Raw genomic sequence first — 24,794 nt, forward strand, 5'->3', positions numbered from 1 at the left:
CCCCCCCCCCGCCTCCACCCAACTGTGGCCCATTTCTGTGAGCACATGCACTGTCAAACTCTGAAATTTGCCGATAGCGTCTCTGCTACGAACTTGGATATGAACCTTTGCAAAAATCAAACTTGACCAATGGAACACTGTAAACTACAAAGGGGAAATGATTTTCATATACGCTCACATGTGATAATGCACTAATATCAATGACTGTGAATCCCAGGGCTAGCAAAACATTACAGAGGAATCAACCACTCTATCTCTGATCTCAGTATTAATGGGCTCAGAAGTAATGGCCTCATTCATTTATTGCAGAACCCCCCCCCCCTTTTTTTTAAAGGATAAAAGGCATGCAGTGTTAAAAAAAAATCTTGCTACATTTATAGTATTCTTTGTTTTCAATGGTGTGTTGTGTGAAGAAATTGGGTTGTTAAAAAAAAATCCACCCAGCTACTGTACACTCTACAAAACAGTTATTGACCACTGTTGCTTTGTGTTCTTTCTGGATTTTTAAAAATGTTTTTTTTAATCTGCTAAGATTTGGCTCTGTTTAATACCAGAAATTCTTTCAATTATCTACAGGAAAATTGTGTCAAGCCCAAGACTCATTAGCCAAGAATGCTACACACATATGCAGTTTAGAGTGATAATGTGGCAGGTTTACTGCTCAAGATTGTTGGAATTTTTGCAACAACAGTTTCTTGATTTAAGACAATGTAGTGCACAAAAGTAGTGTCATATCCCATGCCAGCAGCCATCACTTTTGTCAGCTGAAGCTATCACTGGCACTGGCACTTAGCTTATTTTGTAAAATTTAAATCTCATCTCTCATGGTAGTCCCGGAAAGGCATCTTAAACTAGATATACACTTTGTGGGCCACATACTGCACACTATAAATTAATCTGTGGGTCGATTTTTCTTAAAGCTCAAACATGTTTATGCCAATTCTGTGTATGTAAAGCTCATGCACCACACATCTCCCTTCTTTGCATGCATTTTCCTTTTCGGGTGTGTGTATGTGTGGTACCTGCCAAGAAGGAAACTAAAACCAGTCTTTACAGTATTTCTGTCAGCAAGCTACTGTGTAAACACCTGAGCAAAACAAATATAACGTTTGTTTGCCAATAACGCCCCTCTATATCAGAGGGTTATCTTTAATTCCAAATCTATTATTTATTTGAGTACTGAAAAGGTGATGTATGCTTAGCTAGCCTGGTGAGATCAACACTAATGGGCTCAGAGTAAAGCTGCTGAATAATTCATAGGCTGTTAATCTAATAATGGTGTCTGGAAACAGGAGCCTTTATGCAGACCTACACAGAGACATCAACGCACTAGGAAAGCGCATAACATTTGGACCTCGTAGCACCACAAAGGAACAATCTCAAGGCAAACAGTCAATCTGGATTTGCCTCAGAGGTGCCTTTTGGCCTCAACACAATCACCTCTTTTTGGTGTTTTTAAATCCAATTTTATGAGATGGTGTGATGCTGTTTTCGCGGTGCAAATGTAAATATGTCTTTCAGTATTATATGAAAGGATGCATAGGGAGGCTTACATATCGTCCACTAACATACTGCCTGTTGAGCTGAAATGGAAGAATTGTAGGTGTTAGGAAAAAATGACGGGTAAACAATCGCACAATAGGGTGTCTTATTAGAAGCAAACTTTAATATTAATGCTGGATTATCATGCATTAACATGCATTTGCTGGATAAACAAGTTCAGTTCATTGTTCCATTAAACTGTTATGACCATTAGGACCATATGCTGGAGATGTTGTGAGGCTTTCTCGCTTTAAAACGATGTTGATTTCCAGTGCAGACAGCACATACAATAATGATGATTACTGCCTGCTTCTGTCATATTGAGCACTTACTTGAGATGACAGGGCAGACTCTGGCTCGACTTTGGTGTTCGCTTCCAAGCAGTTCTTATTTGATGGCTCTAACTGGGTTTTACAGTCTATGGACCTAAAGGAGGAAATGGAAAGATGGGATAAATGATGCAGATGATGCGCTTCAGATGCATTTCACATTTTGTGTATAAGCAGACTTTTCTCTTCTTGGAAATCAGTGCCTTCTTGCCAGATTTGGCACTTTTGTTCTCCTGTAAACCTGTTTTCAGTAGCACTGTACAAACTCCTGAGGCCATTTTTGATCCAAGATCCAGAAATGCACACATCCCCAGAAAAGACATTGGATGATTCTGCAAAACCACGTATTAGATTTAATCACAATGTTTTTATTAGCATTCACTACTAACATGTTTAAATTTGTACAGTATTTGGACATGGAAACAACAACTATGGTTATGATCAAGTGTTGAGTGCCTAAACATCACAGTTGTCACAGTGATGCCAGGTCAGGACAGTACCTACCACAGAAACTCATTGGATGAATTTTTAGATGAACGTCGTCTCTCCAACTTCCATTTTCTGTTGCCATTTCTCTCAGGATTTGGGTTCAGCTCTTCCCATTTATCCAGCGGTGAACCAATGTTAGCTGGTGGTAGTAATAATAATAAATCATAAAACAGACTAAATAAAAAAGAGGCAAATCAGGTTAATTTGTTCCACATCAGAATTACCCTTTTACCAAATAATTCATATTGAAACTGAAACTGATCTTTGAAATATCCACTAGTGTGAGAACAATAATGTTAACTTTGGCACAACATTTTTGATCATTTTTTGATGACAGTGTACATTAGTTGTGGTCAAATTGTAGTTATTTGATTTTTTTTTAGTTGTTAGCCCCTTTCAGACATGCACTCAATAGTGTGTAATTGCCCTTTTAATACATGGATTTGTCCATCTGTCTTATTCTCATTTAACTTTTATTAGTTGACAAAAATGTTAAACATTTCAGCATAGTTCTTGTTTATGGGGTTAACTTTGTTTTATACAGTGTTAGTCCTTTTTAAAAAAAATGAAAAATAGGTGGTCAGCTAATATTTTGTCTTATTGGACAACAGTTTGTTCAGATTAGCACAAAACAAATACAAATGTAATTTGAACTTTGGAAAAATGTTTTGCATATTCATTTAACAGCAACATACATTTAAATGCAGCAAGTTGTTTCATTAGTTGATATACAAGCCTTTTAGTCAAATGTAAGTTTTCTGAGAGGACAAACTTCGTGCTCAAAGCTAAAATCTCACCGCTATGAATTATTCACTACACTGTTCAACTGCATAATTAGTTTTCATTGAAGACTTTGTTTTTGCCAGCTGAAAATGTTAAAGGTAATTGGCTGTTTCCTCCAGGACAACCTCTTTCATTACAGGTAATTGGCTTGATTCCTTTTTAGCCTGTCTTGACATGAGTTTCATGGGGGATGATAGGAGTGGGAGTTGGAGGAGGTTGGGAAACTGGGGGAAGCAGTTGACAGCAAGATAAAGCAGAGTAGATTATTTCAGTGTTCAAACTTTCTGGATGCATATGGTATAGTATGTAAATAACTTTACAGAATGGATAGCAGGAAACACAATATAAGCTGTGTTACAAAAGACACTGTACATATTGTTGTTCCTGGGTTGTTCTGTGTATCTGCACTGACACTGAGGTGAACTGTCTTATTTTTAGACCAGTTCTGCTCTTTTTCCGACAGGATTCAAAATTTCTTGACCTGAAAGTTTTTCTTAACAGAATGATGGGTTTTAAAACAGAAGTCAAACATTTGCGTTAAAAAAGTCCAGTATTTCCTAAAAATAGCCCCAGATCTTCCTGAAATAACTATGCAAATTAGCAGTAATTACAGGGAAAATAAAGTTTGCAAGCATTTGTTTTCAGAAACTTCTTCTGTACTTATTGCTCCCTGGGAGCTCAGTGGTTTTTGATAGAAGATGATGAAAAGAATCACCTGTGTCTAGTGATGCCCTTTCTGGGGTTCTCATATTTGATCCCGTCTTTTCAACTTCCACCTGGATTAGCTCTGTTTCATCAGTTTTCTTCCTGTGTGAGTTGCTCTTCTGGCTGTTACCTCGTGACAACAGGGGACGACTCCTGTCCTTGCTGTTCCTCCTCTCGCCCGGTTCACTGAGATCCAGTAAGTCCAGTGTTGAAGACAGAACTGTGAAGGAGATAACACTAGGTTAGCTTTGCTCCTTCATAAATGTACTTTTGCTTATAACAAATATTGCTAAGCAGGTTATTTATTTTTTAGCAATGTGATACTGGGAAAGAACAGGCTCACATCTTTCACATGCATTAGGGACATTAATGGCACACTGGAGTTTTTGACTTCTAGTAGTGCTATCGAAAGGTAAAATTTATTTATTTATGTTTTTAAGTTTCATGTTCCATCTGACCACATTGGGAATAAAAAATGTTATACCTGAGTTGATCAACCATACTGAACTCGTTTGTTCACACGAATAGTGACAAAGAGACCTAGAGAGAGAAGTTTAGTCCACTATACTTGCACATGTACACATAGCTAGCCAGTCATGGCATAATGTGAACATGAATGCTGGAATATTGGTTTATGAAAGTTGCAGAAATGGTTGGACACAGCTCCTGTATCTGATGGTAAAGTGTGGGGGTAATGGTTTCTGAAGTTACCCAACAAGCATCTGTGCATTATCTATATTTGTTATCCTATGGAAATTAAGACTGGAGCCAATCTACTGGGGCAAGAGGCAGGGTACACAGATCAATCACCAGCCTTAACTGCTTGATGTCTTATTTGCAGTATACTGCAATAATAATTAAATGAACAGTCTATATAATATCTTTAATCATATAGTTATAGACAATTAGAATTTTCAAATAGATTTATGAATTATTACTAATTTCCACAATAAAACCAAATCCTTTGGGTGCCTTTTCATGGTAACCCTGTTATACTCTATATCTTTGTTCCCTTATAGAAACGTTTAAATTTTAAAATCGCTCACAGAGGCCAACCTGTGCCCACTTGGCTCCATATGATAAAAGCGGACTGAACCGCGTTAATGGAAAAACACCATAAATATACTTTAGGCCTGCACAGTCTGATAAGGATAAGACTGCCCTTTGAAGAACTCCATTTGGTCAATTAAGTAATTCAATCTCAGGTTGGTTGAGCAGCAAAGAAGAACAGAGCCTTCTGTCAAGGGACTCAACTTTTGTCTGTGCTGCCGTCCACGTTCACGAGTGCAGTAAAATGTTATTGTAATATCAGATTACATTAAAAAAAGAAGAGTTGTGCAAGTTGAGTAATTATGACAATTTCAGCAGAAAGTAAGTGATCAAATCTGTTTTCTTTTTCTGAATGCTTTTGTGTGTGTGCAGTACACACTGCCTACACTTCACTCTGCTGATTTTTCTCTTTGCTACTGTTTCCACCCTTCTTTTATATTTTATATATGTTCTGTGTTAGCAGTTGATTTGTTGCAATTTTAGTCAAGTCATCAATATGATCTGCTGCTGGTTTTCTGTTGCCATTGTTTCCTGGTATTTCTAGGCTGCATCTTTGGGTATTTTTAGAGCTGTAGGTCTACAGTCATCTTGCAGGTGAAATAAGAAATAAATTCCCTCTTATTAATATCACTGTAATGGATCACATGAACATTGTAAATGAAGTTCAGGATGTTGGAACTGAGTTGCTTTGTGCTCTCCTATGTCCACACTACTATTCTGTGTTAACATGAAATAATTCACGTTTCAGTTTGTAATGATCTTTAAATTGCCACCTGATTTTTATGACCATATGTCAGAGGAAAAGACTGTCAAACAAACAAACAGGGTGGCAGTTGTTGTTCTTACAGTTAAGCTTGTTACATTAAGATAGATTCATACCATCTTTTAATGCACTGGTTATTTGGGCAACCTACAAACGAACATGCCTCTCTTTGGTGCAACACAAGCTCAGAACTACAGACACATGACTGAATAATTGGTGTGCTGCTGTTTCATGATAACCAACTGAGAGCATTTGTTGACTGAAATCTCTGTGTAATTAGAGAGTGTGCTTGTCTTTCATGCCGTGCGCTCTTTAGATGACAAGTACAATTACAAATCAAGGGAGACACGCTCGTGGGGAAGGTTGCCTGTAGAGCTTCCAGCATCAAAAAGAACCACAAGCTGTTCATGAAAAGGCAATGATGTCAAAAATGTTTTGGCACCCTCGAGTCTACTTGAAGTGATGAGACTGGGAAGACAATTGCACAGTTTTCTCATCAAATGCATATTTTAACTGGGTGATTGTATACTGACCTAAAGAAGCTGCTTTGTTAAGGTCAAGTGGCCGACAGTGAGCAAATAATCATTTCATTGGAGCTTTGAGCTTTACAACATAAAGATAAATAACAGAAAATATGGGACGGTGAAATAGACAATGGCATACATACCCTACAAACTAATAAACCTTTGAACATCTCATCCCTCAGAGTACAGCTGTTACTGAAACTCTAAAGAGTTAAACTGTACATGGACAGTAGTGGAAAAACATCTCCAATCTGTTACTTAAATAACAGTATTGGTACTACAGTCTAAAAATACTCTGTTATAAGCAAAAGTCCTGCACTCAAAGTATTAGCATAGAAAAAAATACCTGGCTTCCAAAAGAAAAGTACTGGTTATGCAGAATGTAGGTTACTGGATTGCAGTTGTGATGCATTATTGTGTTCATTTAATATTGCACTTCTTTTTAACATACAAAGAATGTGAAAATTGCATGAATAATGCCTTTAAGTGGTACATAAATACCTAGACTACATTTTGAGCAGGATTTGATCATTTTAAGAATTTTGAGATTCATGACCAGCTATATTAGGGCCACATCGCTGACAGTGAGAGCAGCAGAAAGTTTTGGGGAGACAGAAGGTTCAGAGTTTTCCACAACATTCCTTATACTTTGCCCGCCTGAATCAGTACAGTCGGTAGCCAGTTTGGAGATAACACCTATCAGTTGTGCAGTCAGATTCTGTAAATCATCATTCAAAAGATGGTGCAGTTCAGTGATCAAGGTCCTATCTATGTGGATACCAAGATGGCAGTTGGCATCTGTTAAAGGCAGAACATTCAATTTCTCAACACCTACTTTGACCCAGTTGCCTTTAGCATTTCTTTCAGAATTCTTATTATGGCAAGAACCACTCAACTAAGAAAAACAACAGTCCATCATTACTTTAAAACATGAAGGCCATTCAATGTGGAAAATTTCAAGAACTTCTAAAGGTTTTTCTAGTGCAGCCACAAAAACCATCAAACGGTCTAATGAAACATGGCTCTCATGTGTTGCTTCTGCTGCAAGTATAGGTTCGCTACCAGCTTCAGAAATCACCAATTAATGGCACTTCAGATTAGTCTACACCAGACCCAGAGGTCAAGTAAAAGACATGTCTCACCATCAGCTATTCAAAGGTGGCCATTACTGAGGGAGAACGAGAAGAAGAAGAGAATTGTCTGGGACAAGAATCACAAGGAATGGGCATTACTTATTTCCACTGGTCTAATTTGGTTTGATGGCTTAGGCAGTGAGAATTCTGGTTCCAGCTGCTGTGAGAAGGTGAATGGATGCCATCATGGTTCTTACCATGGTGTCTGATAGTGAGGAGGTGTTCTGCTGGTGACCTGTTTAGATTTTTTGAGAATCTAAGGCACACATAAGCAGCTTGGCTACCACAACTACTGTATCTGCAATGGCACAGCATACCATCTGTTTTCTACTTAGTGGGACATCTTAGTAGACATACTTAGTGGACATCATTTGTTTTTCAACAGGACAATGACCAACAACACACCTCCCTGATACATTACATGTATGTAAGGGCTATTTGACCAAGAGGCAGAGTAATGAACAGCTTGCATCATTTCATTTTTTTGAATGTCTTCAGTATGAATATACAAAGAAATGACAAAGAAAACCAAAAAATAAGAAGGTGTGTTCAAACCTTTGATTTGTACTGTATGTACTGAGGCAGACATAAATTTCACGCGCTCTACTGATATCTATTATATATTATTGTAACATTATTTACACACTGTACCATATGGTACGATATTGCCACGATAAAAGTCCACGATACAATATTTATAATGATAAAAAAATGAAAACAATGCCCTTGACTAAATAACGCAGAAATAATTTTGTATAATGTATATCAAAGATAATGTAGCAGTCTATGAGATAATATAATATATTATTGAAGTAACATCCACCCATCCACTTTCTATACCGCTTAGTCCCAAACGGGGTCACGGGGGGCTGGAGCTGCGGGCGAGAGGTGGGGTACACCCTGGACAGGTCGCCAGTCCATCTTAGGGCTATTTAAGTAACAGGATCTTGTGAATAAAACAAGTCACACTCACAGTGGAGCATCAGTGTTTTAGTACCCCCTGTTTGAATCTCTCTTTTGTGGCTGGTTGGGTTCTCAGTAGGCTAGAAATAACCATATATAGACACTGTCATAGTCCTAAGACATTATCAAGACATTTTTTTCTATCGTGAAATTACATCATTACATCCTCAGTAAATGGCTAATGTTCAAAGAGATTCATTTTCTTTTTTACTTGCCTAATTTTCCAAGTAAAGTCAGTTTCTGTGTTGCTACAGTGATGATGGGTATGAATCTGGTTTAATAGACAGCTGAATAATAAACAACTGCTCCAGTATTGTTGCCATGGTTGATGAAAAACATGTTAACAGGAGGCAGCATTTAATGGAGCAACATCATTTTCTCAGAGTTTTCCCCACGTATAGTGCAGTGTAATTATACAGTTATTGACACTTTGACAGCAGAGAGCACTGTCATAAGAGTTAAAGGGTGTCTTCAACAGCAAATGAAAAATGACTCCAACTAAAAAATGACTTCAAATGCTTAGTGGTCTATTATGCCTATTTGCATTACATGAGTCAGACAGTTTTTTTTTTTCTCAGACTGAAAAGTCACTGTACAATACCAGCTGTGTTGGAAGTCACTGGGCGGGAAACCCCATCACACTTAGTCTCGCAGAGGAAATCATCAATGGAAGGGCTTAGAAGTGGGCGGCTCTCTTGTTGCTCACTCACCAGCTGTAAGGGCAAACAGACAGGACAGTTCAGACTTTCACTCAGCTTGTTTCTCCCATCATAACCTCTGCAGTGTCCCTGCTATGTTGTTCAGATCACACCAGGGTCCTTATGTTGACACATCCCTGTAGTGTAAAGGGCTTCTACATATTTGTGTCTTTTTAGGAAGACAGAAGCACATCATTTATTCACAGCGTCTAAACACACCAAAGTGGCTTAGTGTAAATGTGATTTGATCCATTTAGATGTTAGAGATGGTTTCAACAGTTTTAAGTTTGTGATGTGAATGTTTATGTGAACAACACAGAGAAACTATGAGGGATTAGCTCTTGTGGGTGTTAGCTGATGTTTCCCAAATGTGCAGCTAAAACCAACTAAACATCAGCCAGCTGGTGGATGTTTAGACACTGGTTGCTGGAAACTGGAGACTGTTTTCACATAATTTACCTGGCTCCTGGAAAAACCCGCCTTGGTGTGTACTCGTCTGATGTCTCTTGAACCTCCGTTTTTAACCAGAGTAGGCATATTTTAAATATGTCAGTGATGACTCTACAGGCTGAAGAGGGCTTTTCTTTTTTAATTTAATCAAAACATTAGGCATTTGTGGACTGATGGTACACTGTGAGAACAGACTGTAGAGAACAGTATTTCTTGTGTGTGAGTGTGTTTGAAAGTCACTGAGTTTTAGTTGTGGTTTGTATTTAAAGACTGTGCAACAATGCTGGGCTGTGAAGCATATCTGGTATAGTGGCCAAACTGCATTACTACAACTTCCACATTCATCATGTGATGCACGCTGACCCAAAAAAGCATTTGTCCCATAGAGAATCATTGGAAAAGGAGTGGCTGTAAAATGGTGAATACATTTTTTGGAGCATCACAAACCCCACAAGATGAGTATTTTTATTAACAGAATTTGATTCATTTGGTCCAATATCATTTGGAAAGTCTAGTTTAGTCATGGGATATTTTCATTTTCCTCCATTCATGTGTGCGTGGAGCCAACCGGAAGTCACCCAGCTCATCTGGTGGCAGACACAAGTGCCCAAAAACGGAAATGTGTGGAACATCCGGATAATTTTTATGGCTGGAATCCAGAAGCATGATGATTTATTTCAAATCTTGCACCTCTGAGCAACTTTCATAGGAATGAAAGGGTGCCATCTAGCAATGCTGTAGCCAGTTCTCCATTAATACATCCATGCCCTTCACACCCATGCAGGTGTTATCACTCTTCAAGTGGACATTTTAACTTGTCAGAATAAGAAAAGCACAGGTGTTAATGATAACACCAATAATAATGATCACCTTTTATTTGGCCAAGTATGTTACACACACAAGTAAGTAATGGCACCTGAAAATGATGCTTTGCCTGTCTGAAGTCTTTCTCATGCACATTCAGTACAGTAAACCACTTTAAAAACCCAGTTAAATGTATACATTTAAGGAAACTGGGTCTCAGATTAATAAAGATACTCAGTTTACTACAGTACAGTGAATGTAATCTGACTGAATGAGTGCCATTCACCGTTGAGTTGAGCTGGGTCGAGAGAAGCCTGATGGACATGTCCCCAAAAATAATTGCTTAACCATTATTGCCTAGCTCACCTTCCAGATCATGAAAATGCTAATCATCTTGCCTGTGATTCACTGGTTTGTAGGCTTGCCAGTGCAGCTGCAGAATAGCTTACATCTAATTCATTACTGGTGCCCTGAAGCCATGATACTCCAGGTGCAACTGGCCACAATTTGCCAACCAACGCTCAATGATTTGGAGGGGAAAACCAATTTTGACCCATCGAAAGGGTAAGCCACTACCTCTGTTGTCAGCCTGAAGCATATATGTAATGCTGGCAGTGCAGAAACATGACATTTGATGTTGTTGCTCTCCAGGCCATACTCACAAGCAGAATTTTAATGAAGCTGCTACAAGTTTAATTACCAAGCATGTAGCACACACAACATGTCATTCGCGTAATATGAAAGCTGCTGAACTGTGCCCTTACAATTACAGATGTATAGTTCATCCACATTAAAAGAGAAGACTAATTCTAATTTATGATGAGGTGGACATTATGAATTTTCATGCTCAACTTTGCTTCATGGAATTTGAATAAAAGAAATGGTTTTTTTTTACTTGCCATTTAATAATGATGCTCAAAAGATGAATGAAATCAAGAAAGACAAAGATGATGACACCTAGTTTGGAATTAATTCTTTCTGCACTTAAGATAAAAGGACAGACCTGCAGTAACTTTTACCACAGACAGAGAACCTTTGAAATAGTGTATAAATAACATCCAGAGAAGGGTCATTACTTTGTTGAGTGAGAGTTTGTGCCATGCTGCTGCAACGCTGACCCAGCACAGGTACTGTAATTAGAGTTTGTGCTGTTCTGGTGTCAGAACAAAGCTTTAGTTCATGGGAAGCCTCACAGTGAGAAGTAACCTGATTTCACCCTCCACTGCTGCCAGCCAGTGCATATCCCCTAATTCTGAACTACAGTGACAAAGCACAGGACCAGAATACACAGGGGCAGACTTGTTTTTAAAGGTCGAATTTATCGTGTGATTTACAATGTTTGGGAAAAGTGTAATTGAGCCTGACTGAAGGCTGCGCTACTGTTAACTCAGTTACAATTGTTGGTGTTAATGTAGGTAAAATATCACCTAACACATAGGCAGGAATTAGTAAAGTGACAGACCCTCCTCTGGCAGAGAGAAAGTCTGCCTGTCATTTATAGAAAACAGAAACAGCAGCATTCTTCCACCCGGCCTTTATTATTTACCACACTGAAACAGTTTCTCTTTTAGTCCGTGTGTGTGTGTGTGTGTGTGTGTGTGTGTGTGTGTGTGTGTGCGTTAGTTGTTGTTGGGAGGGAGTGGGGATATGGTGCTCTAGCTCACTGTGTTATGTACTGTATATGGTGCTGAGAAAACTGGCTTCTTTTTCTTCTAATATTTATCTGTTAAATTTCAAAATATGAATCCGGTTTACTCAAGGATGCAAACACTTGAACAACATAAAATTCATTAAAAATGATTAGTAACCTATTTTGAATTTGTGCCTAAATGGCTTACCTATTTCTCAGTCATCAGTATTGTTGCAGGTTATTTCTCTTTCAATCCAATCCAGCCACAGTGATCTTAGGGTTCCTACAGTTTCACTTTTTTTTTTTTAGCTCACACAGACAATGTTGATTCAGGCACATGAAGTATGTACAGTGTTGTTCACATGTTTGAGATTAGTTTGTAATGAAATCAAATTAATAATAATATATCACTGCACATATCATGAAAATTTACAGTATTATATGTTGTACATTATAGATGATGATAATGTACAACTTCAGTCTCTCCATGTGTTTTATGTTTTTGTATTAACAAATCAAATGTAGCTCCAGCCACCCAGCTTCTTAGCTGACTGATCTATTTGACATAAATGTCGGCTGCGCTGTATAAATGTAGCGTGCTCTTCAAAAACTCAGTGGAGCCGTGGGACAGGAGAACTGAAAAGGAAGAATCTCTTGTTGCATACTGTAATAACAACAGCACTACAGATGTGCCTGAAAGTTGAGTCAGGACTGTGAGGATGAAAGTTGTCTGTACATCACTGCTGGCAGTCTCCTGATGAAGGACACTGCGCTATCTGCACTGGAGATGTTCTTCAAAGCACTTCTGTGACTGCCATGGGGGCCATTTTTGAATAATGGTTTTGAAATGATGAGACCTCTTCATTTTACTCTTCTAATCATCCAGAAAATGAGGACAGTAAGCTCTACCGCAGTCATCTGGGGAGCTGCATCAGGGACTTAGGTAGCAGGTAGCATACAAATGCCAATTATAGGTTCACTCTTAACCCAAGAGACAAGCTTTCTGAGCTGTTTGTTCATTACTCAGTACAAGGAGGTTACCGTTTTCCCATGGTGTCTTTGTTTTCTGCTTTACTCCCCTGCCTTTATGCTCCTCTCCTATGCAAAGCACTTTGCCATTCTGTTTACAAGTGCTTTAAGGAGTAATCTAGAAATTATGTAATGGAAAACCTAGGCTAATTGTGCCACTTGGGCTTGACTCCAAGTGATCTCTCAAATGTTGCTGTCGGGGGAGCTCTGTACCAGTTAAATCTGTCAGAGCCTTGAAGGTGGCAAGGTTTAGGTGAGGACAGGAAAAGGTGGAGAGGATGAAAAACATCATACTATAAAGTTAAATGTAGATACAAAATATCAAAGCATAGACTTTCCACCAGTTGTAAAACCTCCAAGCTATGTAGGGATGGTGTGATCAGGAATGATTTCACATTTAAAACTTCAAATGATGTACTGTATTTTTAAATGTTTTCTTGATTCTTATAAATCTTTATAAATGCATCAGGTTGTTTATAGTTGTGTCCAGGCTGTTATTGTGGGTGTCACTGAGCTGATTCATGCACTTCCATGTACCTGCATTCTGGAGTTTGCTGGATATTTTATGAATCATAATGACTTCATGTAATTTGTCGTTAGGCTTCAAAGTTGGCAATAAATGATGAAATGTTGTACTATTGTGTATTTTACTTTATGCCAATCCCATCTGTGGATTAACACATTTGTAATTTTTTATGCATTTATGGCACCAGAATGATGTGATATCAAAGGATTTTCCAAGTTGATCTTAAAACAATACTCACACGAGAATAAATCTTAGTTGTTGTAACTTTTTCTACTCTCCACACCAGCAGTGGTGGATTTTTGGTTGTTCTGGTTAAATGTTGTTGTAGCTATCGTCACATTTTAGTGAAAACTGAAATATGTGTACATTTAGTTGTGTAAAAGAAAAAGTCCATAATGTTGCAATCTGACAAATTTGATTTATGGCAGCTGTAGACACTGAATGTCAGATATGCCTCGTAAAACAATATGTTTAATGGCATTATTGTTGCACAATATTTGTTAGTCAGTATAATCTGTAGCTAATACATGGTAGACACAGTTTTGATTGGTTGATAATGAAAACTGTTATTCATGTGAAACAGAGGATTTTTCCTTGCTGACACTCGCTAAAAATGTTTAGGAACTAGATAATGATTCAAACACTGCTGTGCTGCTATAAGAGCAGTAAACTGGACTTGTATTTGCATTTGTTTCTCCTCATTCAGTCTTGATTTGGGTGACAATGCATCCTTAGGAGGCTAGAATCTATTATCTGTTTAACAGATGCACATAGAAGCAGCTCTCCTCACAGAAAGGAATTGTTAAAGGGAATGAGAAGTTGTTCTTCACTGAATTTTCTTTGCCCTGTAGTCATTTAAATTGTGACAAATGCTTATTTACACATTTAGAGCAAAATTAACAACATATTTTTTAAAAATATGCAAGTCATATCTTTCCGGTGTGAACTCCATCTGTTGTCAAACATCTGTCAGCAAATATGTTGTTGAGCCATTATTAAAACCCTTCCACTTGAGTGGTAATGGTGCTCGTTTGACAGTTTATCACACCAGACACTGAGTTAACAAAATCAAACGGGTATAAAGCATGCTGCAAGTTATTAAAACACAGACACATACAGTGTACAAGAGAACACACACACAACAGCATACACACACATACTGTACAGAAGCAATCAAGCACAGAGCAACAAAACTCATATTGGCATGTGGAGCACCCCCGACTCCATCCAGTTATAACAGTTAAAAAGCAAAGGAGGAGTGAAAAGCTCAGCAGCGGGTACAGTAATTTGCTGCAGTATTTTGTAGTCGGAGAGTTCAGTACAATGCTATGCTATGTGACATAGCATTTTGAAAATGTATTCATACTCTGTTTGTGCTGAGGTTTGGCTGCTTATGAGGTGTAAAAGATTTGCTTGACCTGATTAGGAATGGGAGGGGAAATTTGTGTTGACCCTCTTATTAATACCGCCAATAACGTGCTAAATATGCAATAAAAGTTAGGTAGAGCACTATGAGAGGCTAATTTGAAAAGATAAACAGTAATATCGGTAATTGCAGCAATTTGAGGCAGCTTCTACAATTCATAAAATCATTATGTTTGTGAAATTGTAGTGGTGTAGTTTTATACCCCATAGAGCAGCTGGAAATGAAAGTTTTGCTTCTTTGTTAGATACAGCAGTCATAAGGCTTAAGTAATGAGTTAGTACACAGTGGAGGTCAGTTATAGGACACTCAGCGCTTTGCTACTGTGTCAGTAATGCCAACACAGGAGGACGTTCCGCTTGAAGGCAGGGGGGAAGGGTGGGGATGGTTTCTGAAATGGTTCTGCCCACCTTGGTAGTCACTGTGAGGAGGGGCTTCCCTTCTGATGACGCCTTACTTGGTATCTCCTTCAGGACCATGGCAACAGTCTTATCTGCAGCCCTAGAGTCTTTCCCCTACAACAGTGAAATCAACAACGACTTGTGTCAGGACAGTTGGACAACTCAGTGCTCTTTGCCCCCATCCAGGGCATCTTACAAAAAAAAACTTTACCTTATAATGATGGAAATACTCAGGTGTGTGGGGCTGTCTAGCAACAAAACATCGACTGAAGACATTTCCACAAGACTATGGCAATGAAAAGAGGACCACCGCACAATGTAGACTGAGTTGAGTGTAGACAGTGATGAGTATGGCTGTCCACAGCAATATTTGTCCAAACTATGACATGATATTATACAAAGCTTGTCACACAGACCCTATAATTTATCAGGAATTACTCGTACTGTATGTATATAGGCAGGTGAAAGTGCATGGCTAGAAGTTGTTACATATGACTGGTAGTGGTGACTGTAAACCTGTAATAGGTGATACTGGATGTTTACAACACTGGAGCTGGAATGATTAATCAATTTTTCTTCTAACATAGTGTTGTATATCTTTGGGTTTTGGACTGTTGATTCAGACAAGACATTGTTGGAACCTGTATAGACATTTTTCACACTTTTTATAGACCAAACAATAAAGCACTTAATCAGTATGGTTAGTTGCTGCCCAGCATCAGCCATGCTTAGACATACTGTAGTCTTTGTGTATTCAGACCTGGATGAACTGTGATAATATATACCAAAGAAGACCTAAGTGATAAAAGAATGAAAGAGGAAAGTAGTTTTAGTCCATATTTCTCTGAATTGAGCCTTATTCGTTACCCTTTAGGAGGTCTTTTGCTGTTTGATCTTTAATGATCATCACCTCCATGAGGCACTGAATAGTTCCTACAGTACCAGTGACCATATCTGATGCTAACCGAGATATGGTTGGTTGTGTGGTGGCCCGGTTGTTGTGTTTTATAACACATGTGATCATAGGATCTGGTTTGATATTGACTGGGGACCTTTACTTGTCATCATACCCTTATCTCTTTCATTTTCTCTTGGTGACAAAGGAATGCAGGCTGACAGATTGCAACAACACTTGGAGCATTAGTCCAAGCTATTTTTCTGGTGTAGTTTGGAACCTAAAGTCATGTAAATTTCCTTGGTTCTCTTAAAAACAAACAAAACAAAAATCAGCCTTTTCTCCTGTCCCCCTTATGAAAAAGTGGTTTCTTGGCTGCCGTCCTTCCACAAAGGCCATTCGGCCCTTCTTTGGACTGCCATCTTGGTATCCAGATGTAGCTGCCAGGTCCTTGCTGGATTTCCTCTGGTCTCGTAGAAGAAACTCTGAGAAACATCTTAAAAGATTTTAACAGTTTTCTTGGTCTTCCACTCCTGTTTTTGTCCTCAACCTCTTGGGATTCTTCATATTTCTTTAGAACAGTTTGAATACCACATCTTGAATATCCATTTTTGTGTGTGTGTTTTTTTAATACTGTGTAGATACAGTATTTGCTATATTTTGTAGTTGTATTCTGATAAAGATACTTACTGAATATGTAATTTAATTCATTTACTAGTTCACTATTTTGCAGATACAATGTTTGAGTCAATAGTAGCAAAATAATCTGTGTAAACGCCTATCCAGACTTTAATGTGACCTTCACTACACCCACACGTACGCTCTGAGCATAAACTGTCCCGTCCTCCATCCACCACCCACAGCCCCTAAGAAAACTGTGTAGAGCTTGTCCAATAACTGCCAAAGCCACATTACATAACAGTAAAAATTGATTACATAAGAGGTCAAACTGATTTTGCCAGCCTATTGTCATCTCTTTCACCTCGACTTTATGGCAGAAGCTGAACGGTAGAAACCACCAGGTTTCCCTCAGACAATCATTCACTTCAGAATGTACCCTTAGCCAGAAGCTAGATTATACAGCATAGTATGCTATTAATTATTTTAAGATACACAGACGTCACAGGAGACTACACATTTCAATTCAGACGAAAACTCATCCTGCTGCAATTAAATTTGTTGACCAGAGAGAGAGAGAGACAAAACTGCTGTTTATCACACTCAGTGTTTTGTAGACTCGGTGAAGCTGCCTGTTCAGATAGAACTGGATAGTATTAGGGCTTTTCACATTCCCACTTGTCAGAAAAATGAATTAGGCATTTCTTCCTCAACCAATCATGTCAAAAAATGCATGTGCTTGGCATCGAAGGGGAGTTAGCTCCTAATAAAGTCCCCAAAGCCACCTGTGCTGCCTCCTTAGCTTAGTCTCACTCAGTATAAATGAACAACATCTTGCACTAAAACATTGTCAAGAGCAAAATGGCATTCACCGAGATGATTCAGAAAAGCTCTGAACAAGACTAAACATTTGTTTTTGCTTGTTTGTTTTTTTTGGAGCGGCAGATGATGTGATTTGAAAAGCGCTGAATGTTCCCTCTGTGCCGTATGCGCAGGTATTGTGTGCGCCAAGAGTGTCGAGGATATCTTCCACCAGACACGCAGTCGGTTTGTGTTGGCTCACAGTCTTGGCTGGCCTGCTGTGTTGTTTTGTGTCAACTTCTGCTAAACTGGCACAAATTTTCCAAATTATTATTATTATGGCAGCACATTGCTCACTGGACAGCTATTGAAATTGATAGTCTTGGTGTTTTTAGAACTTTGGTGTCCTGATCTACACAGCTGTTTGAAACCTTGACACTAAGTTAATTACAGTGTGTGCTGAAAGTTAAGAGAATGAAGGCTTTCATTTCAGCATGCACCCTGCCAAAGGAGAAGTAATAATATTTAAGATGGGAATTTGAATTAATGATTTTTTTCTGTTTAATAAAATCTGAATAACACAGCTGTTAACATTTAATTGTTTCCTTCCTTAATGCAGCAGCGCCTGACTAAAGATTTGGTCACCATGGGCTCTTCTAGACGTTATCATTAAATCATTAGATGCTGTTGGTGGCAGAAGACATAAATGTTGCTGTTTCCAACTTCGAATTAATACATTGTTGGAGAGTCAGTGTTGTACACAAACATTCTCAGAGGAGTAATCGAAAAACTTTATGAAATTCATTACAAATTCATTCACAACACTATCAGACAAAAATATCACGGGAATAAATATTTAGCTATCTTATCTCATAAAGGATATTCAAATTCGGGTATGATGCATTCTAATTTTACTGTAAAGAATGGTCAGAACTTGGAGCACAATTATCTCATCATATCAGCCACATGCTAGTATCAGCTGGATCTAATAATGCAGTGTGGTTTCTGCTGCATCTCTTGGTGCTCCAGGCAGACATCTAGCCTCTTACGTACAGTATGTTTGCTCTTGGCTTCTAAGAGAGGCCACAAACAGCAGCTGGGATGCCTCTGCAGATGGAAAATTGATCACAATCAGGGACGAGCACATATTCAGTGGATTTGAGAGGAGAATATCTGGCACACTACTGACTACAGTGACATGATGTACTGTACAGTGACAAATAATGAGTGGAATGAGCTTCCTGACAAGAATTCACTGAGCTTGTGCAAATAAATCCTGGCAAGGATTCTCTGTCCAGGAACAAGACCCCTCAGCAGGGTCCAAAGTTCAGGCCAACCAGAGCTTTATTTGAGCCTCTGGTTGTTATGACAGTCAGTAAGCTTACAAATGACTGAAAAATGGTCAGCAGTGTAAATTGGGGGTGCAACAAATTTTTGCAGTTTTGATGGGCAGGTCAGAAGAGCAAACCTGAGGCAGTGTGAAACTGAAAAGAGGTATATTTATGCTGTTAGTAGACATACTGTGTTGAGCTGGTCAAGCTTCAGTAAGGTACATTGTTCTAATGACTAATGTCTTTTACAAATACACTTGCACGTTGAGATGAAAACTTCAAAAGGAAAAGAGAATTATGTAGTCAGACACATTTATTCCCAACACACACACACACACACACACACACAAACACATCTGTGGGCCTCCCACTCTGGTGCTCAGGCTCAGTGTGTTGTAGCATCCAGAACAATTCAGAAATGAAAGACAACCGCTGATTTCCAGCAGTGCTAACATAATGGATAAGGTAGGCTAATACCTAAACTTGTTATGGCGGGTCTTCAGTTTTATTGCTGCCATTTCAACTGAGGTGGCTCACTAGGTTTTCAGTGTAACATTACCTACCACTGTTTATTGGCTTTGATACACTTTATGAGATTGGTATAATAAGTGGGGAATGATGGCAGGTATACAATGTATGTCACTGAAAACTGCAAGCTGACGTGGTCTTGGAATGTACTGTTTACAGCTGCTGTCCAACGCTATTGGCATGTACTGTGAAGGTCTTTGTAGCAGTGTCAAATCACAGACGAGAGAGTTTTTGTCAGTGATGGCTAATACAAATCATGTCCAGGATTACAGCCTGAAGGTGAGGGAAATTTACGTTGTAGTGCAAATAACTGCCCCATGTGCCAAGTCTTCTGTCCTCAGAATACATTTAATATTCACTCATGTTCCCTGAGCGGTTTATAAAGACTTGAAAAATGTGACATTAAGCCACTGCCAATCTAATAAACATGTCTGAGCCCTAGACATGATCTAACTCTCAGAGCTAAAACAATTTAAAGGCACATTCACATACTGGGCATTTGTGTTTGTGAGACAATGCTCTTTTGTGCTTGTGGAAAAATGATCTTATATAATTGCTATTATTTGAATGCGCACATAATTATAACCTGAAACGCAGCGTGGTGGATTTATTTCTCATCTCGGATCAGTTTTTTGTTTCCTTGGTTACCTTATTTCCTACATAACAAAAGTGCAGTGCCACTGAACTAATTAGAGGCACTGGAGGCTGCAAGCAAAGTTGTTTGTTTTTAATTGTCTCTTGTGTGGATATAATGTCATCTAATGTAGCATAATGTCCAGTTAAAAAAATATAACCCAAAATGTAATTTAATCTACAGCTACAATTTGTTGTATGTTGTACAGCTTAAACAAATAAGATATGATGTGTTAAATAGTCATTAGTGGGTTTTAGAGGTGCTGATGGGCAGACTGTTACCTTTACCAGCCAGGTCAGCTGTTTCCCCTTTTTCAGTTCGTGTGCTAAGCTAAGTTAGTCTTTTATTTATTGCACAAACATGGGTGTGGTACCTCTCTTCTCATCCAAATCTGCATGCAGGAAAGCAAATAAGTGTATTTCATATCATGTAAAACTATTCATTGTTTTTCTGCAAAAAGAAAAATTAAAATCAGTGACAATATATTTAATGCTGTGGGAAATTAAAGTGCAATAAATGGCACATGAGATTACAGTACAATGTACTGCATTTGCACAGATTGTGCAGAACAGCAGTGCTTAGCCAGTCATGTAGAAGTGTTTGCCTGTCAGGAATGTCTCCTATAGTACTGTGACAGACAAGTCTGTATAGATTTGAGATTTGCCGACGCTTTAAATCCTCCAGTCAACAATAGAAGTGATTTGCTGAACAACACCATGTGGCTGCATTTCTGCACCTGCAGCATTTAACTACTGGAAGGCATGTCAGTGTTCTGCTGTGAATCATGCTTACTTTGATTTGATCATGGTGTCACATGATCTATGTAGCTCTCTGACCATATTCTCACTATAATAAATGTCGTATGAGAGGGATTGTAGATTAGATTAAATTACAACAAAGTTTAATCTACACATGTACACATTCTTGTGGTGGAAAATTCACAAGCTACCCAGCAAAAAATCCAATTAAATGCATATAAGCAAGATAAAATTAGCTCTCCCTTTACCAGCTGCAACATTAAATGTGTTGTACTCAATAATGCATCAGTAATTATAATCCAATCATATGATATGCAGGAATGTGAAATGTGCCATTCTGCATAATGAGCACTTTTACTTACTCCAGTATTTTTACACTGTTGTCTCTGACTCTCACCACTGAGAAGCAAAGGTTAAGTTACTTCTAACAACCTGTGCTTCACTTCAGCACATTCAGTAGTGACTGAAGCTTTTGAATGTCTTCTGTGAATGATAGCTGTCACCATCAGATTTTCCACATGGAGTAACTTTCTGGTATCCCTGGCAGCAACTTAAACACTAAAGGCTATGCTGAAACACTGTTCACCCGGGTCCTGCTGTGAACAGAGGAGGTTCAATGTCACTTAAAAGAGCCCACAGGACTAGTATTAAAGCAAAATTCACAGACAAGCTTGTGTTCTGCTCAGGCTGACTAAAGATAAGCTTTTATAACTTATGGTGGAGCCAACAATGTTGATCTTCTTAGATGCAGTCTGAAACTGATTAACTACACTTTCATCAAACACACAATCTAGTACATACAGGAAACCAATCATTCCATTGATTCCTAGTAAACCTAATTTCAGCACAACACAACCTAATATATTTCATTATGGAGAGGATGCGCCATGGCGGCAGCCTGCACAAAAATGAAGTGACAGTCTGGGAAAGGCAGAGAAGTGTAATGCCTTCTAATGGGGAGAGATGGTGAAAAACTGTCCCCGAGGGTTTACAGGCTGCTTCCTAGGACAACTGAGCAAATATGGCTTAAATAGAAAGGTATCAGGCTGTCTAGCCTGTGCCAGAGAATCATGGCCCAAACATCCATGATAGTCTGAGTTCACACCAACATTAAGAATCACTACTGGTCGCTGTAGCTGAGGTGCCACTGCAGTCACTGGCAGGGCATGTAGCAATGCTAGCACACCACTGGCTGCTAGTGGACTGCCAACAATTGAGGTTTGATTATAAAGAACACACAATAGTTATATGTATATCTACAACTGTAACTAATGGTTACATGATTATTTATATTAATGATTAATTAGCTAATTTCTTTCCCAAAAAAATACTGTACATGACAAAAAGCATTTAGTCACCAAAAAATCTCCACTGATACAATATTTTTCTATTTACTAACATGTTCTACATGTATTATTGTTGTCAGAATACAGGCAACTGTCAGCAGAAAGCTACAGCAAACCCAAAATAGCAACAATAAATTTTTCTAATGACAAAATTAAAGGCTAACAATCTAGCCAATAAAAAAAATTTCATCCATTTATTTGTGTTTATCCTGTTCAGGGTTGCGGGATACCCAGCATACATTTGGATATTAAATTAGGTTCCAGGTCTATCACAGGGCCAACATGTACAGGCATGTTTGAGTTAAATTAACTAACCTGTACATCTAAAGAAACAGGTTAAAAAACAAGCCAAATAAACACAGTAATATTTTGTTGTTTTGCATCAGTTAAAAAAAGAATAAAATAAAAAACTTAACAACTTGACACACTGCTGTCATTAAAAACTTGTAGAAGCTGTAAAATTGTAACTTTTCTAAAGCACTTTCAGTAAAGTACCCGTGGCACTGTGTCACCCGTACAGCAGATAAGTGCAATTCTGACAAAGCAGTTGTGTGTAAAAAGTGCTACTCTTTGCCATCATCGCATACTGTAGAGCCTGGTGCACAGAAACACCTGGACCACTCTTATATATAAGACTCATTATCACTAACTACCATGTCATTAATGTTAAATGGCTGTTTTGGTGAAAGCATGGTTCATCCATTAGTAGAAATGGGGACTTGAACAGCACACCTGTTTTCTGTATCTTCTTTATTCCTGAATATTTTGACCAAGTGCTGCCAACTTAAACCTGATCAGTGTAAGAAAAATAATTGAGAATTCAAAAAATGTAGCCTTCAGTTAACAATCACATTTGATATCATATTGTCTTTCTTTTTGAAATCAAATTGAATTTAGTGCTAAATCTTCAGACATATTCAGCAGCATGCAACGTGATAGAAATGAATGATTCCAGCCATTTTCTGACCATAAAACTGTCTGATTGAATCCTGACCTGCTGCAATGAAAATGACAAATGAATGCAGAGAATTGCTCACTGATTGCAGAGCCCACTTTCAATTTCCCTAGGTACAAAATAAAGACTTCAAATGGTATAAATGTTTACAACTATTTTTTCATCCACAACTTTTCACTATTAATCGCCCTCTCTTGATTACTGGTACAGTTGTGAAGCACTTACAGTAATTATCCTATCAATAATCAATAATACAGACCCCAACTATACAGTATGTGTTCTGTATAATACAAATCGGTCAAATAAAATTCATGTATTTACACTGTACTGTAATGTAACTGGACTGTGTCTTTACAGTGGACATATAAAAGGCTGTCACACACACACACACACACACACACACACACACGCTGAGACTTGACTTTGACTTACATTCATTTCTTGGAGACTAACACCGACCCTTACACTAACCTTAAACCAAGTGGTCAGCCTAAAATTAAATTGATTACCTGGTGGGGAACAGGTATTATGAAGCCTTCTTGTATAAAATGTACTTTAAGATGAGAAATAAAAAATAGCACTGCTTTTGAATGATCTAAAGACTACTACTATATATAGCCATTCAAATTTCAAATGCATAGTCACATTTGGTGTTCGATTGAGACATTACTGTACCTATAGGGTCAGGAGCTCAGGGAAACACTGCAAGAGGATCACTTCTCCTACACAAGACAAACTCTCACTCAGTGTCATGAACTGAAATACAGGTGCACATCATTAAAAAAACAGGCAACTGATGGACCAGAGCATCATATTAAAACTTCCAACCTGGACAGGAGCGGTGTGTATGTAACTCCTGTGACTACTGTAGGCTCATGTTGCAACATGAACATGAAACACAGGCTGCCCCTCATAAAATATTAACAGTGGCACAAAGCATGCAAAAAGCATGTACAACTGTAGTTGAAACTGACAAGGACCCAACTCTAGGGGCAACTGGTATCCTACACCAAACGATGTATATTTGTCTCATTAATATGTATGCACACTGGATACTGTATCCACTTGGCTGAACTGGTGAGGCAGAAGGCTCTGGAAGTGTCAACATCAGTGTAAAAAGTAGTCTGTGGTATTCATTACGGACAGCTTTGGGCTCCTCCCACTTGGAGTACTAGCACAAGATGTTTTCTGGCAAATGGACATTTCATTAGAAACTAGACTTTGGATTTGGCAAAGAAAAACGCAAGGATTTTGCTGAGGTTTCTGTTGTGCGTGGCTGAGCACTCTGAGCAGTGGATAATGCATTCACATTTCTCATTATAACTGCATACATTAACATTTTTATACCGTGTAACTCAGGCTAGTAATATAGAGCATGTACACAGAGTTAATATTGTGGCTGAAGGTATGTGTATATAAAGAGAATCTATAATAGGATTTAAAACTAATTCAACTGTCAGGAAATTTGCATTTTGTCACTTTTGACAGCTCTTTTAAAGTGCAAACAGTATTTAATGACATCAGACATAAGCAACGTTTTTGGAATCCATATGGCTTTGTGTCATGTGTCAAGTGTCATGTTATTCACAGTGATGTATTCTTGTTAACACACCCGGGAACCCTCTCAGAGGACTGGAAGATGCACTGTGCTGTGTTTACCATTCTCTCAACATGCTCTTCTTCCCT

General features: G+C 38.4%; 1 protein-coding gene across 4 annotated transcripts in view; it reads right to left on the reverse strand.

The window, feature by feature from the left end:
* pex5la (peroxisomal biogenesis factor 5-like a) overlaps positions 1-24,794 on the reverse strand; it is a 78,566-nt gene that overhangs the window by 28,363 nt on the left and 25,409 nt on the right. For 2 of the 4 annotated variants that reach the window (XM_020596822.1, XM_020596820.1), the window contains exons 2-7: positions 15,252-15,356; positions 8,883-8,994; positions 3,859-4,068; positions 2,376-2,499; positions 1,875-1,968; positions 1,554-1,583 (exon numbers count right to left, since the gene is read on the reverse strand). In XM_020596822.1, coding sequence (XP_020452478.1) covers positions 1,554-1,583; positions 1,875-1,968; positions 2,376-2,499; positions 3,859-4,068; positions 8,883-8,994; positions 15,252-15,356 — 675 coding nt within the window. The remainder of the gene's footprint in view (positions 1-1,553; positions 1,584-1,874; positions 1,969-2,375; positions 2,500-3,858; positions 4,069-8,882; positions 8,995-15,251; positions 15,357-24,794) is intronic. The other 2 variants (XM_020596823.1, XM_020596821.1) reach the window with 2 other exon arrangements.

This window comes from Monopterus albus, unplaced genomic scaffold (genome assembly GCF_001952655.1).
Source record: "Monopterus albus unplaced genomic scaffold, M_albus_1.0 scaffold31.1, whole genome shotgun sequence".
In the NCBI taxonomy this organism is placed as follows: domain Eukaryota; kingdom Metazoa; phylum Chordata; class Actinopteri; order Synbranchiformes; family Synbranchidae; genus Monopterus; species Monopterus albus.